This window comes from Xyrauchen texanus, chromosome 2 (genome assembly GCF_025860055.1).
Source record: "Xyrauchen texanus isolate HMW12.3.18 chromosome 2, RBS_HiC_50CHRs, whole genome shotgun sequence".
Classification (NCBI taxonomy): domain Eukaryota; kingdom Metazoa; phylum Chordata; class Actinopteri; order Cypriniformes; family Catostomidae; genus Xyrauchen; species Xyrauchen texanus.
In genome coordinates this window covers 25,666,371-25,683,073 of record NC_068277.1, presented here as the reverse complement: position 1 = coordinate 25,683,073, position 16,703 = coordinate 25,666,371, and the positions used below count along the sequence as shown (strand labels likewise).

Genomic DNA, 16,703 nt, shown 5'->3' with positions numbered 1-16,703 from the left:
TCCTCTCATATTCAGTCCTGTGTCAGATTGTTTTGTAGATTGGTGTGTCTTCTCTGTCCATTGTTTCTTGTCTGCTTTAATTACGATGGCCTGTTTTAACCTTTGTTTGGTTTGTAGAGTTTATAGTTAGGTTTTTTGTGTTTGCTCCATAGTGAGAGGTTTTGTTTGTTTCTAAATAAAGCCCTTTAAACTTGCCTCTGTGTTTGGGTCCTGTCTCATCAAACTTCAACAGACAGGGTGCCCAGGGCACAGATAAGCATTAGGACAGTGTGATAATGTGGTAGGAGTACAGGAAAGGAGATCACACAAAGTAGCTGGCCAATACAGCGTTCTGCTAACACATTGACTTGCCCAAGCAGGTATTCCGTAATGAGATTAGAAAGTGAATCATTGTAGATATTTACTGCCTAATTCCAAACCACATTTCCTAGAAATCCTTGGATTTTTTATTTAAACTAGTACAGATTTTTTCTTGTTGCCTTTTTTATTCCTTGAAAATCTCTTCACTGACATGCCAGATCTTAAAGTGTCCTCCCTATCTATTTCTGGACTATTAATAGTATGGAGACTTTGTGGATTTAAATTAAGAATCTACTTTATTACATACAGTACATTTCTCTTTTGTTGAAAGATTTCATGAGAGAATTTTATTTTTTAAAGATTTTTAAAGGTTTAAGATTAATGTAGATAGCATAGCTCTAATAATTTGGTCTTGAAGGAATTTGATGAGAATTAAAATGTTTGATTGTAGATTTTTTATGTTGCACATAAGCATATGTAGTAACAGGATAGAGCTATAACATCAAGTGGATAGCATGGTGCAGATAATTTAGTTTAGGGAAATTTGGGGTAAAAACTTTGGGTGGGGTGTTCATATTGAATCTGAATTTAAACTGAAGACTTTGGTATCTTAGCAAACATGTGCAAAGTTTGTGTCATTGCTGAGATCTCTCCTGAAACTCTCATGAGAAATATTAGAGAAGCAGGTGACTTAAAACAATTTGCTCTAAATTTAAAATTGTTGTTGAGGAAAATTGTTTGAATTTTCTTTGGGAGAGTTTAACCTACTTCACATTAATGTTGGATAGTGAGAAACAGAGCTCAAATGAAAAAAAGACTGTCACCTACAGGATGTCCTGCTCAAGCAAGGAAAAGCGAACGAACGAGACTGCATTGTGCACATGCAAATCAAACACAAGCAGCTTCACTTGAACATCAAATGAGCACAATTAACTTTTCATATGCTTTCCCTCATTATATCAAGAGGATACTGAGAGATCATCCCGCGCACATCCAACCACAGCAGCGCATTAAAACTCTTTGAAATGCTTTTCTAATTACACCAATCATAAAAGCTCTCTGTAATCCAATTAGGAAACAGGGACCACCTGAGCAATGCTGAAGCCCTCTGCATTTGCATGTCAGAAAGAGGAGAACACCCTGTAAACATACAGAGCAAGTGCAGGACAATGAAGAAGACAAGGATAAATAGACAATTGCTCCAGGCCCTCTGGAGGAGCACGCTGATGAATACTTCAACAGCCCTCTGGGATTTCCTAAAGCCACCTGCCCGAGCTACTTCACTGCATATGTGCTGGCAGCGAGCATTCTTCACTTCTTGCTGTTTCTCACAAATAAGAAACCTTTAAGGGATAGTTCACCCCAAACTTTTTATCACCCTTGTATTTTTTTTGTATGTTGTTCTAAATCCACATAACTATCTTTCTTGTGTGGAACACAAAATGAGATGTTAAGCAGAATGTTAGAGACTGACAGCCTGTCACATTTCACTTTCCTTTTAAGGAAGAAAATATGCAATATTCTGCTTTTTGTGTTAAACTTAAAAAAAAAAAAAAATAAATAAAATAAATTAAATTGCTTTGAAAAAACTTGAGGGAATAAATGATGGCAGACTTTTTAATTTTGGGTGAACTATCCCTTTAAACTCAACGTACAAAGTCTCTTTAAGTTTATTGAGAAACATAAAACAGCAAAAGCATTTTTTCCTCTCATGACAGTTGAATTTGGAGGCTGTGTCCATGAGGGTTTCCATACTGCTGCTCTCGTTGTCCTTGTTCAGGCTAATTAGAGCCATGCTGTTGTCTGAGTGCTGCTGGGCCAGGGGAGTCCAGACCTCTGGATCTGTTGAAGTCACACAGCTCTGGGACTGCAGCAGCAGAGGGAGGGTTTATGGTGAATTCCTTTTTTTTTTTCAAGCATTGAACAATAAGTGGCTGTCAGTCCTGCGTCTGGGCTCTATGCCTTATGGTCCAGAGAGACCATAGCTGAGGATGAGGGGCTCCTTCAAGTTCCCACTCCCTCATTGTCTCTCTATTTATAGATTCATAAAATCGCTCTGACGTGAAATGCAATTTAATACTGTTCTCCTGCACTTTTACAGTGTGAGGGATCTCCAGGCACTTCAACTTCAAAGCCAAGCTTGGCAAATCGCAAAGTCTTAAGTTTTCATTCAAAAGTGTTCTGTTCTGGTACTGTGTCCTTGGGATGAGTATTCTTCTCGGCAGGAGCACAGATATTTTTTGTGTCACTCTGTGTGGGTCTTTTTAAAGAATAGACAGTGGGATATGTCTGGAGGTTTACTCACATCCAATGTCATGAAGGGCTGTTAAAGGGATAGTTCACCGAAAATGAAAATTCTGCCACTCTCATGTTGTTCCAAACCCAAACAGGACACAAAAGGGGATGTTAAGCAAAATGTTTGACTCAAGTCACCATTCATTTCATTGCATCTTGTTTCCATACAATGAAAGGAAATGGTGACTGAAACTAACATTTTGTCTAACATCTTCTTTTGTGTCCTTTTTGGTTTTGAACAACATTTGAGTGAGAAAATGATGGCAGAATTTTCCATTTTGGGTGAACTGTCACAATGTTGTAAAACCGTGATGTAAAGGATTCACCACTGGAAAATATGTGTAGCTGCAAAAGTTCTAGACGATTCATCTAGAGCAGACAGTTTTTACTCTCTGAGACCTTCCAACAATCTTTAAAAATGACTCATTAGTAAGTTAAAAAACACACATACTCTATGTTAGCACAGGTAAATGAGCTATGACTAGCTAAATGAACATAGGGCTGGCAGTGGCTCTGTGCGCAGCTCTCACCATGCGCTGCTGGGCCGAAATCAGGCTGTCCCAGTCAGATTCAGGTGGCACACTGCTGCTGATTGGCTGAAGCTCCTCCGGAGAAGGTTTGTTGTGGAGCAGATTGTGTAGGGGCAGCTGAGGGGCAGCCAGCGTCTCCAGGTTCTCCTCCTTTTCCCAACACATGCGCTCCTGATTCACTCCATCTTCGCCTCCGTCAGGGGTCAAGGCAAATGGTGAGGTGGTTTGCTTGGAAAACATGATTCTGCTGAAAGAAGAGCAGGGGACACACGCATGTCACAAAATATATTCAGCCATATAATGTAACACTGAACATTTAAACATAATTCTAAATAAACAAAAGGTCTACACATAGGAACATTTTATTACTCCGAGGTTTAAATTTCATACTTAATGTCACCAGACTTAAAAGAGTTCTCAGTTATGTTTCATTTAATTATCTACTTTGTCTGAGATATTTTCCTAAAATTTAAATAGAAACAAATGTGATAGTTGTTAAAAACACATACAAATTGTTGAGAGAGCATTATTGTGATCTCTTCTGAAACTCTAAAGAAGACAAATGTGTGTTTACTAAGATCTTTTTCTCAGGAGAAAACTCATTCATTGAAGATTCAATGAGAACCTATTGAGATATTAAAGAGACCTCATTTGTGATTTTTCTTTCCTATGGATAGAGAAAAACTAATGAAGACCTTGTCAATCACAGACAGGAAATGCTTGGAACACGGTAAGAGAACCTAATGATTTATTTCCTTTATTATCAGTAGCATGTGTACACTCATCCCAGCCTCCACTCTCACAAATATATGAACTTGGCTGCTTTCCTGAGACTCTGCATCCCATCTAACCCCAGGATTGGACCTGAATCAGAGCTGGGGAGATCCTATCAATGACTCTAGGCGCAGCTCTGCCTCAGTATGGAGAAACGGCAGGCACTGGGGTCTCTCTTAATCCTTTGTTTAATGTAAATGGACGTGCTGAGCTACGGCAGGAGAGCTGCCTGAGGCAGGCCCGATTCCCCCGCCCCATGCCTGATTACCACGCTAAGAGGGTTACCATACCATATAACATGCTCTCATTAAATTACTAACCCTGCCACCTACTAAAAAAAGAGCTGTGACGCTGAGACATTAACACTTCACAGGATTTCGATCAAATTATCGAGTCAATAAATGTCCAAATGTTGTGTGTAATTTTGCTTTTCTGTTTTTACAATTGTATTTAAGGTTTAATTGGACTAGTTTGTGATGTAGCAGAAGGGGGGCTCTGCTTTGCAAAAAATGTATTGCAAATTTCCTATTTCACTAAACAGGGTTGATAAATTAATTAATAATAATTATAAAAAAAATGCCATAGAACATAAATCTTCACCAAGTTTCCTTTTTAACCCATGGCAACCAATGAGCAAAGCACATTTTTTGTGCTACTCCAGGAAAATAAACTTTAATGTGTAGATAAATTAATGTGTAGATAAAATTCAAGCCAGACAGAAGAAAAAAAAATATTAAAATCTGTCAGCGTAAAAACAAGGGAACGTGACACAACAGGTGCAAAAAGTGCACCTTTACAAACATACACTCACTGAGAACTTTATTAGGAACACTATGATCCTAAAAAAGTGCCCGACGTGGTCTCCTCAGAGTTTGACGTGTTGTGTTTTCTGAGATGTAATTCTGCTCAATACAATGCTCTCTATGCATGGTCACTTCCGGATTTAACCTCAGTGGCAACTGCAACTTCCGGTGCAGCGCCAGAAGCGATCTTTGACTATAATTTCAATGAGTGCGGTCAACGTGACTTTTTACACTTGCTGTTTGCAAGATCTTCCACGGATTACTGTGTACGATGTCAATCGCATTGTGAGGCTGGAATCTGTATTTAAACTTCTGGAACTCATCACTAAAACGTTATGTTTTAATATAATTGTAAAGGGGTTAATGGAAAGGAGGAGGCGAGAACCGGTTTGACAATATAAATATTATTTTAATTATAAATTTAACCAAAAAGACAAACACACACACACACACATACACACACAGGTGTCGGACAGCTGTCCATAAATCTCTCTCTCTGTCTCACTGCAGTCTCCAGTCGGCCTTTATCCCTCTCTGAGGCCTGATTAGGGGCCAGGTGTGTGGAATCACGAACTCGGCCCTGCGACAATAATATACTAAAATATTATGTTTACTATAGTTTATATATATATATATATATATAATATAATTAGTTGTGTTCGATAGTTAATTAAAATATGAAAGAGTTTGCTACTACCACAGCTTGATATTGGTGAATACTATACAGGGGGTTCGAGTAGCTACTGAGATTTTTGCGGAAAAACTTTGGCAACACTTAGTACATACATGGGTCCATTGTACAGAGTTTTTATCTGAGTTACCATAGCCTTTCTATCAGCTCGAACCAGTCTGGATATTCTCCGTTGACCTCTCTCATCATTTCCAGCAGCAGAACTGCCTCTCACTTGATTCTTTTTGTTTTCGGCAACATTCTCAGTAAACTCTAGAGACCATTGTGCATGAAAATCCCAGGATATCAGCAGTTGCAGAAACACTCAAACCAGCCCATCTGGCACCAACAATCACACCACGGCTGAAATCACTAAGATCACATTTTTCACCCATGCTGATGGTTGATGTGAGCTTTAACATAAACTCCTGCTGCCACACGATTGGCTGATTACATAATCACATGAATAAGTAGGTGTACAGGTGTTCCTAATAAAGTGCTAAGTGAGTGTATATCAACAGGTAATTTGTGTTTTTATAACAATTAATGAAATCACTCTAATACCACTAAGGAAATAAATACATACCATGCTAATCTAATTAAGCTCTTTGTTTAAATACTTTAATCAAAGGCTTTCCAACTGACCTGTTGTACTCACAATGAGTCATTACTTCTCTTCTGACCTTCACAGTGTCTACTCTGAGGTAGTTATCTAGAGTAGACACCCAATACTCACCACAGGGATGGGCGTTACTGATTGTATCAAGTCTGAAACATCTGGAGTCTACAAGAGGCAGCGGCAGTAATGCTGTGGCAAAGGAAGCCAAAACACCACCGCTAGCCGCATTAAGGTGGACAAAGGACATGAGCATTCTAGGTCAAGGGCTGCAGGTGAGCTCATGTCCTTCCACTGCCCACTGAGACTGGAGGGAGATGAGAGAAATGCAGGCTGGGTAATGAAGGCAGCCCAAGGTGCCTACAGAACTCCATCTCCCAGCTCTGCCAAATATTCCAGCATGGGGCTCATCATGGGACAAAAACAAATTTGACACGAAGAGAGATTATTTTAACACCAAACTGTGAGTTAATCTGTTCACGTGCATGGCGGCCATTCACTCTTGCGCATGAGGGATGTGTGGGTTGCAATGGTCTGTCAGACCCAATTGCTCTCAGGCCCTTCAAAGTGTGACTACTTTAGCTGAAGACGTGCTATCAATTTGCACACGTGGTTGAGCACTTCAGCCAGCTTACACTCTTAATATGATCTGTTTAATACAGTTCAGTAAGTGAGATAAAAAAAAGGCTTGAGCTGCAATATTGTCTCATCCTGGTTGCAGTAATAGAAATAGCCCTTGAAATAGCACAGAATTGTTGTGATGCTTACCAAAACAAAAAAAAATAAAAACACAGTTCTGTAGCAGCAAACAGAAGTGGACAATGCAAGTCAATGGAAGATAATCAAGCAGGCTAGCGCAGTTGAAAGGCACTGGAGACCCAGACTGTTCCGCACCCCTATTTTCTTTAGCGAGACCGTGCCCTCAGTTTTAATCAGCCAATAAATAGTTTCCTGTATTTATATCAAATAGAAAATGTACAGCGTTAATTGAAAATCAAAATTAAGAGCAAAGTTCAGAGTGTGAAACGGCTTATGGAAGGGGCACGCAGGCCCCACAGTGGCAACAGGAGGAGGAGAACGGGAGAAGAAAGACACTCTCAGAGTGAAAGAAAGAGAGAAAGAGAGATTGGAGATTCTGTCTGTATTTTTTATTCATGGATCCAAAGAGTCGGAGATTCCAGCACAACCCCCATCCCACCTTCATCTTCAATGGAGTGCGAGTAAAACAAAGCACTTCTTTTGTATTACACACTAAATCAAGTAGTATTATTTTACCTCTAAAATATTCAGTCTCTCAGGCCTTTCCCTCCAGTCTCCAGCCATCAGTCAAACTGCTGAGGCATGATAGCGAGAGAGGGGGAGAGAGAGAGAAAAAGTGCGTGAGAGAGCGAGGGGCTGACTCCATCCTCCTGTAACATGTCTACAGCAATTTTATTCGAAAACGCAACAGATCTGAGCCAGAACCCCATAACAGTATTTGTCAGTTGGAGTTAATAATTCATTTGGAGAGCTGGGAGGGTGGCTCAGCCTATGTGCACAGCCAGCACAGAGTGCAGTGAGCTGGGTTCATGTGTTTTGCCCTGTTTTGACACCCCTTGTTTATTTAAATAATGAAAAAGAATTTGAGAATAAAAGCAAAAATCACAATTTAAGTAAGGCACTCGGCAATGAAAGGGAATGGGGCTAGGCCATAAACATCAAAATATAAAATGCAGTGTGCTGTTTCAAATGTACAGCAACAGGAAATATATGGTCTGGCCCCATTAATGTCAATTTAAAAAAATAAAAAAATACAGACACGTCCAATTATTTTTGTGGTAGTCAACATTATGACAAAAAAGCAGCTGATTGAGCTTAACTTGTATTCAACCTGGAACATTCATAACAAGCGCACTAATAAATTATTTAATTCCTCCCGACGAGCCATAAAACAAAAAACGGTTTCAGTTCGATGTGGCGTATGATGGAGGAGTAAAACATGTAAACTAGCCATGGCGCAGGATACGGCATCATATTTTGTAGAATTAAATTTAGTTTTACACATTGATACGATGAATGCTTTACAGATGGAGAAACACCCAAGAAACAGTCCTGTGATATGCAGCACTGCTTCCTTTTATTCTTATTAATAATTAAATCTGTTTCCCCAGTGATTAAGTCTGATCAGTTGCCCCTTGTGCATATTAAGCAGTGACTTTATCAGCTAAGCCAGAGTGGCCTCAAATGAATTTCTATCAGTACTCTCCAACTCAAGCCTGAATACACAATAACAATAGACAGCTAACAAACCAAACCAATCAATAAGTGTAGCGCACCACAGTTTCTTTTTTCCCTGTGAGCGAGAAAGAAAGAAAGAAAGAAAGAAAGGAAGGGAGAGGAGAAAGGCCCCATATATAGCTGACAATATTGCAATATGTTTATGAGGATTAGGAGTTAATTCTCACTAGGAGTTCTCATGTAGCCTGGACTCATGAATTGTTGCCACTGCTAACGTTTCATCATGCACTGAACTCTGTTTAATTGGATAGTGGCATTAGAAGACATCCCCCTGAAACAACCCCACATTGGTGTTACTTAGGAGGTCTTATGACTGGGGGCCATGTGTCTTTGGATATCCACTTTCGCCCCTCTCAATCGTAAGAAGCCCCCCACTCCTCGGTATCTGCTGTCTCTTTCTGTTGCCCTTTTATAGACAATGGTGATAAGTAACTCCTGAGGCATGGTGTCACTACTGCCCCTTTCCTCTGTCACCCCATAACCTCCCCCCCAAAAAAAAACAGCAGACCCCCCTAAATTAACAGTGACTCCTGAAAGGAAATATTAGAAGGCCAGTTTTCTCTTTGGTACCACCACCCAGGCCTATATGAAGAGAAATAATCAAATAAAAGACGATAAAACAAGAGGGCCATTGTTAAAGGAGCTAACGATGGGTACGCTGAAAAACGGCAAAAGCTGCTTTATGACAGGGCTTCCAATTTCCATAGTTAAAGACAGACATACCGGCACATGCCCAAGTACACATATGTGCACACACTCACGCTTGCACACATACATTAAAACATAGTAAGAAATTTAAAGGTAAGTCGAGACTAAAAAGTTATAGCGACTTAAAACTCCTAAACAGGAAAAGAGCATAAAAAAGAGTGTTAGCCATTACAAAACAATTCAAATGAGAGTTTAAAAGGCTAATCATAAATCTGAATGAAATTATTTCAAGGGTAAGAGGAAGCATTTTTTACTGAAAGGATATCTGTAAAAAACAAGAAAGCTGTGTATTGTGTAGTATTCCAGAGGAGAGCAATTGTGGCTAGGTTTATAATAATAAACACAGCCTTTTATGATAATTGTACCAGTCTGTGGAATATAAAAAGACATAAAGTAATAAATGACCAAGAAACCCCAAACAAGAAAACAAGTAAATAAACAAAAATGCTCTTCGAATTGGTAAGCTTCTTGTCAATATCATTGCTGAATACCGATGATTTATGTGCAATATTTTTTTTAACAACAACATCTGCCACAACTAGTAAGCATTTGATTACTGATGCAGGAATAATTGATAGTAATTTTTATAGTGAACAACACTAGAATTTTAAAACACTTAAAATGTAGATAATACTTTCACGTATTAATGCAAAAAATGACAGCAGAGATTTCTGTCAATAATTACAAAGACATAAACTCCTGTCCCACAGAGAGCGAGAACAGGAGTGCGAGACAATGCACAGATGAGTTTGCATATGTGTATCTCTGACAGCAGATCACGCAGGTGACAGAGCACAGATTCTCAGGGTCCTCACCTCCTATAATCAACCCTCTGTTACCTGTGAAACATACGCTGGAAAATCATCAGCTCCACTGTAACTGTTTAGCGCCTTTAAATTATCACCATAGTTGTGCCTGTGCAGTCTACTCATCCCTAAACTAAAAGAAAGAGAAGGAAAGAACGGTCTCTCATTTAGAAGTTCCAGAGCTTCTTATTAGGAAGTGCTAGTCAGTGGCATGATCAGGGGTGAACAACTTATGTTGATTGCTTTGCTCTTCAGAAAGAAACTCAGGATTCAGAAAGGTACATGTGACACCTCTTAATTTCATCTTAAGTAACTTCCTATTGAAATTCTAGAACTTCCAATCTTTCAAACAGCTCCCCAAAAACATGCAGTGTTTTATTTTGATATTTTCATTAATATTTTCATTATTAACTGACATATGAGTTATAAATTATAATGATAAAAACAAACAATTATTATTATTATTTTTGTTGTACTTATAATTAAACTAATTAATTAATACAAAAATGAATAAATAAATATATTCAAAATATATTTACTTTACTACTAATAATAATAATTATTATTATATTACAATAATTTAAATAATAATAACAACAATGATAATATTATTAATGATAATAATAATAATTATTATTATTATTTAAGAAAGCTATATCAAACAAATGCTAAAATATTTGTAATGCTGTACCCATGTCATTCACCACCAAATTATATAGTAAGATATAACATAAGTATAGTCAGTCTTTCACTGTCTTTATGCAGTTGTTCTGTTCCACATCCACTACAGTGTGTTCACATTAAAGAGCACTCCAAAGCAGTGGCGTGTGGTGAACTTTTGAATTGAGGAGGTAGATTCAGTCCAATTTAAGTTCATATTTTGTTCAATTTAATATTTGCATAGTTTTCAGGCAAACTCCATACAGAAATTAAAGTTTTCATGGCCATAAATCATATTTCTGTATGGGAAGGGATATGGAGAATCTTTTAACTTACACTTTTAACAAGCATACAGTACCATATTGTTTTTTATGCTCATATTTACAGAATATTTATTAACCCAAAGTGTTTATGCATTCTATTTGTTTTATGTTTTTTTACATTGCCTCCAAAAATAATATTTAAAATAATACATAAACATATTTCAAGTATCTATTACTAATAATTGTTGTCCGCTTTTTCAAGTCATTTCAAGTTCATTTTGATTCTGACGTGACCAGAAGTGGTGTTGTCCGTGTCTGTTAGTCGTTTATTTTGTAATAAGTCTGCCCGCTTCCACCAGTTCGCACGGTTACTGGCGATCTGTGGATTTTCTACGAGCATGGTTTTGTGTGTGACAGTGTAATGGCCAATCAAATCAAAGTGGAAATGTTGCCTCCTCTCAATTGACTTTTCACCTATATTCCTCGGTTACACCATTCACGCCACGCTTAAGGAGCTCAATAGATCGAAATAAGCTAAAGGGAGGCAAGAATGGTAATATACCTATCTCTGAAACTTTATCCGCTAATATCGCTGTTGGACAGTGTAATTTTAGAAATACAGTATGAATACATTACACATTATTTGAGCTCATGATATTTAATTTGTTTTATTAATTTACAGTCGATTATTTTTCTCACTTGAATTTTTTGAGGAGGCACTGCCTCCTTGCCTCCTCGGAGGAAATGCCACTGCTCCAAAATAAGTTTAAAAGGAGAAAACAAACTCAGTCTTCCCCAAAAAAATCTATTTCAGACATCAAGCATATCCTTTTGCATGGAGAATTATGAGAAAAAATATTTTATTTTTAGGTGTAGACTGACACTTTCCCTGGAATACAAGCCAAAGTCGCCTGTCACTGTGTGTCAGTGTGAGTGAGAGATACTGTATGTGTGAATGAATGTGCATGAAGTCAGAATACACTCACATACTGTCCCACTTAGCCTGTATGGCCGCTGGTGGTCTTCTCTGTTCTTCACACACCAGTTCAGAAATGGAGCGCATTACACTTCCTCAAATCCTTCTTTAAATTTTGATACACAAACACACACCAAAATGCCCAGCTACGGCAAGTCTTGTCAGTACACATACAACGGCACGCTAAACGAAGAATGCTCACTCACATACACATACACAGATCGGAGCGACCGGCAGAGCAGCTGTTAAGGTCCTCTGCTCACACAAGTTCTCACTCTCGCATGTCTCTTTATAGTCGCAGCACAGCCGGAGAAGATTCAGACACGAGAATTGCGGCTTGTTGTCCCTTACTCTCTGTGAACGTGCAGAAGTCGGGGCCTTACGGGGCTACAGTTCCCAAAGTGACTGGTGTCAGTGCTACAGTTAAGCAAACTTTACAGCCAGTGAAGTGATCAAGCAACATAGCCTATTTGCTGAGCAACAGTAGAGCTTTGTGGTCTCCCTCACAGTTGACAGTAAGTTATGAGCCCTTTCTGAGCACAGGGGAAGGAAAACAGAGATCGGAATTTGGCAAGAAAATATAATACCGAATTCTCCTGTCTTTGGAACCTGAATTCTTTTTTTCTGTCTTTCTGTCACCCCCCCCCCCCCTCCCTCCCTCTCTCTCTCTCTCTCTTTCCCTCCCTCTCTCTCTCTCTGTCCCTCTTTTTGTAGAAACAATCAAGCATTGTTGGGGGAAAGAAAAGCAACTCTGACAGTTGAAATATAGTGGGGGGCCCTTTTTAGTAAAACAGTAAACAAAGCACCATTCAGGTACAAGTCCTTTTTGTCATTTATAAAGATTTTTTTCAGAGTGGTGGACTACGCAAAAGTCAACAAATCAAGTGTAAAATCTCGAGAGAATGAATTGAGAATGCTAAAGATAGACAGTGAAGGGGGGATTGCAAAGTTCCACAATAAAAATATTAGGAAAGGTGGAGGGCAACAGAGAGAATATGAAAGAAATAATACAAGGGGGGTTGCAGAGCTTGCACAAAAGTGACTAGACAAAAAAAGTTTTTTGGACTAGCCAAAAAAGGGGACAATGGCTATTTTAGAGGGAGTAATTTTGCAGCCAGAGGACTGGAGAGAGTGAATGAAAGCTTGAAAGGTTGAGGGCTATTCAAGCCCGTGTCAACAAGAACTGTATGCCCACAGTTTTCAGCATGGAGCTCATGAGGTCATCATTGGCACCCGGTGCCCAGAAAAAAATCTTGGGCTGGTACAAATGCCGTTTGGACATCTGGAATGCCGGCACACAGTGCCCTGCTTTCTCCAGCCACTGTCCCCCTAATTCCTTTCTTTTCCAAAAATAGGAAGCTTTTTTTCGCCAGTCGCTAGTCAACCAAATTTGTGGCGTCTAATGAAAAGAAAAGCTGTTTTGTTCCCTTTCATTTTCATCTCATAAATGGGATTTGTGTGGGGGAAGAACACTAAGGAAATTACCTTCAACGCTTCTTTGATTGAGCTGTGCTATTCCGTGTGCTTTTTGTGTGCACAACAGCTCATTAGATATTACTAATCCCACCCCTTATTCTTCTGAAGGCACTAAACTGCACTGTTTTTCATGCATGCTTTTTCCATTCCAAAATAAAATCAATCTTTTATTGTGTGGAAAAAAAGATGCAATGAAAGTGAATGGTGACTAAGGCTAACATTCTGCCTAACTCTTTATGTGTCCATGAAATTTGTCCTGGTTTAGAACAACATGAAGGTGATTAAATGGTTAAAGAATTTTCAGTTTTGGGTGAACTTTCCCTTTAACAGTGTCCTCTCTCATGGTGACAAGATTAATAATTTTTCTATGACATTAGATATGTAAAGGAGGGAACAGGAAGAGAGGGAATCAGGGAGGACTGTGGAGCCAGGGGAGGGAATGAATTCTGCAAGAGACCACAATTCATGTGACACGTCATTTGGAAAATCAAAACAGGGGCGGTTCATTTGCTCCACCCAGATGAGGCCATGTAAAGATGTCTGACGAAGCACCAGGGTCAGCAAGGACACATCTACCAAGATCTACGATTAAACCTTATTATGTTGGGGCAATTGACATTGATTGCTGATTTAAACCTCTGAAAGTAATTCATTCGCCCCCATTTAATGGAAAGCATGGGCAACAATGTGTGGCCAGGGTGACAGGTCGGGCGAAGGGGGCTGAATAAAAACACCCCGCTAAAGGAACTGCTGGCACTCATGTCTGTCAGGAGGTTGTTACAAGTTCCCTACATGACTGACAGCTGATGCAAAAAACAGAGAGAGAGAACAGGGAAGATGAGAGGGCGAGAGCAAAAGTCCGTCCATCGATCTGTGTAATTGCCACGAAAATCTGGCTCAGAGAGTACATGAAGGGCTGATGTTTTAGCAATGCTAAGATGGAGCAGCCCATGGAGCGGCACAGGGAAAAAGTGGTAAAGTGAATATGAATCACGCTGAACTACGGCATAATAAAACCAGGGGCTGACAAGCATGGTTGAACAGAAAAATGTGCAGCAGTTTGTATCCAGGCCAAAAAGCAGGCACATTACTGGATTAGCCACTGACTGATACAGAAAATGTCTCACCCATCTGCTATTAAACTTTGTGTCTGACCACTCGCTTTTCAGCTCTCTGCTCAGTCACACACTCCTGTTTCAGATAAAACAGCACAGTAGTGTCTTAAAGATTTTCTCAACAAACTGGAAAAATATCTGACGGGAGTCTAATTTGAAAAAATTTACAGTATGGTCAGTGACGAGCTGCCTCAACGCTGAGCCAGTTGTAAGTAGCAGTATGAAAGTCTGTAACACAATCTGTATGGTAGCCACAAGCGGTTAGAACGTAAGTGTAGTCGTGTTGACTAACACCTTTGTCTGCATATCGTTCTCTTTCTCTCTTTCACCATGCTCTTTTTATGGCAAAGGCAGACCCATGCATCATGACGGCCTTTCAGAATGAAATCATTAACTAAATTGCTTTCTTTTAAAAAACCACAAGTGTGAGACAGGGGCAGTGTGTGTCTCTGGCTGCTGTCCATCGCTTTTTGGTTCCCTTGCAGGCCGGGCTCGTCTCTGTTGTGGTTTGCTGTCGCCACAGCCATCCCGCTCCATGCGGCCGGGACTGGGCTCTGTGACTCGCTTGGTCCTGGTATAAAATTATTGAGTGATCGTAACTGCGCTTGCCCTAAATTCACAAGCTCTGCCAGCAGCACAAAGAACTTTATGGATCATCATCACTGAATCAATCAAAAACATATTAAACAAATATACATTTGAGCTGGCGACTGAAGCCATTCAGCAGGAGGGCTTGTGGGAAGAGTGACTGAGCAGTGAGCAAATTAACAGCACTTCTATTTGTCATCAAACATAGAGCAAGCAGCAACACTAATTTATTTATGACCGAGAGCATGGCAATGTACGAGGCCATAAGAAAGAGATAATTGAAAGCAAACTATATGGCAAAGCCCAAAATAAAATGTTTTCAAAGAGCATGTGTGCTCTGACAGAGAAGAGAGGGGGGAGGATGACTATAGCATCTAGTTTTTGGTAACATTGTATCAGGCACAGAAAGCTTTAAATAAGCAAAGCAAACAGAGGGAAGGTAAATAGGTGGTGAAGGCCAGACAAATATTTGATAAGCGGATAGGTATTGTGGCCACATGGGACGTATGGCACAGCTCTTCCCTCCTCCCCCTTTCCCTTTATCCCTCTCTTTCCTCCTTTCCCTGTTTCTGTGTGCAAGACAGCAGATGTGTCTTTCACAGCCTGTGCAGTGTGCAACCGATTCGCAAACAATAGCTAGCCACTGACAAAGGTCATGTTTCTCAATACGTGCATTATCGGAGGCTGAAAAAACAGGGAGCACGCAGCTAAACCATGCTCCCCGCACACGGCCCAATATCGTACAGCACCCACTCATCTGTGCGAGTGATTCTGTGTGTTTTAACCTCTCCAGTACAATGCTACTTGAGCCTTCTTAATAAGCCAGTTACAAAATGTTAAGCCACCTTTAACCTGTGTTAAGCTAACAGTTGGTGTAAACAAGAGCAATCCTATTAACCTAATAATATACATGGAACCATGTTGCTGCGGCCTGCAGATCATGCTCTAAAGCCTCTCTGAGACTACAGCAAGCTTGGGCCATCTGAGCAACCGAGTAATGTGGCTGTGAGCTTTCAGCTAACAAATAGGGTCATAAATTAATCCACAATGCACTTCTTTAAATGAAGGTGCTATTTAGATTGCTTGCAATAAGCCTTTCCACTTAGACACCTAAAAACAAACACGTCATATATTGTTACATTAATACACATCTAAGGCAGGAAACTCCTGAAATGAACACTAATTAGAGCATAAATAGACCCCATAATCCTCCCAACTACAGAGAAACATAGACAGTGTCTATCTCTGCACTAGAGCTCCGGCAATTTATCATTGTGCTTGGTGAGCTTGTTTCATTTACAGTGGTGGCACTTAACATTCTAACTGTTCCTCTCATCATCACAGAAAGAGAAAAAAACTAATTTAGGGATTTATTTTTTATGAATTAAATTTCTAAGTGTTTCCTCTTGAAATTGTGAACTGCATTATTCATAAAAGTGCTGCATTTTAAAAGCGACAAACAACACGTTTTATGTGACGTTGTGAAAGCATATTGCCGACAGATGCTCCTTCTGTTTTGTTCTGATGTCACCTCCACAGCAAATGGAGACAGTTTTAGGGTAAATATTTAACAGTGGATATTGAGCCAGAAGCATTTTAAGCATTTGGGGAGCGTGTGTGTGTGTGTGCTTGTACTTGTGTGTGAGAAAATGCTTCTACCATTTGTCATTTCTGAGGAGATGATAAATAAGTCAGGTCCATTGCATGGACAACTCACACACCGTATTCTTTCATATTAGTTTGTGTGTGAAAATGTCCTCATAAATACAATGAAACATGTTAAAACTGACTTGTGAGGACATTTGACGTGTTTGGAAGGCTCAAAAATCAGCCAAATTATGTTTTT

The 16,703-nt window shown here is 39.5% G+C and overlaps 1 protein-coding gene across 10 annotated transcripts in view; it reads right to left on the bottom strand.

Annotated features, from left to right (window-relative positions):
- Positions 1 to 16,703, bottom strand: part of LOC127655298 (transcription factor SOX-6-like) — a 184,305-nt gene that overhangs the window by 119,658 nt on the left and 47,944 nt on the right. For 4 of the 10 annotated variants that reach the window (XM_052143030.1, XM_052143039.1, XM_052143099.1 and 1 more), the window contains exons 1-2: positions 11,689 to 11,942; positions 3,126 to 3,372 (exon numbers count right to left, since the gene is read on the bottom strand). In XM_052143030.1, coding sequence (XP_051998990.1) covers positions 3,126 to 3,372; positions 11,689 to 11,765 — 324 coding nt within the window. In that variant the 5' untranslated portion in view covers positions 11,766 to 11,942. Of the gene's footprint in view, positions 1 to 3,125; positions 3,373 to 11,688; positions 11,944 to 16,703 lie in introns of those variants that run through there. The other 6 variants (XM_052143064.1, XM_052143083.1, XM_052143074.1 and 3 more) reach the window with 4 other exon arrangements.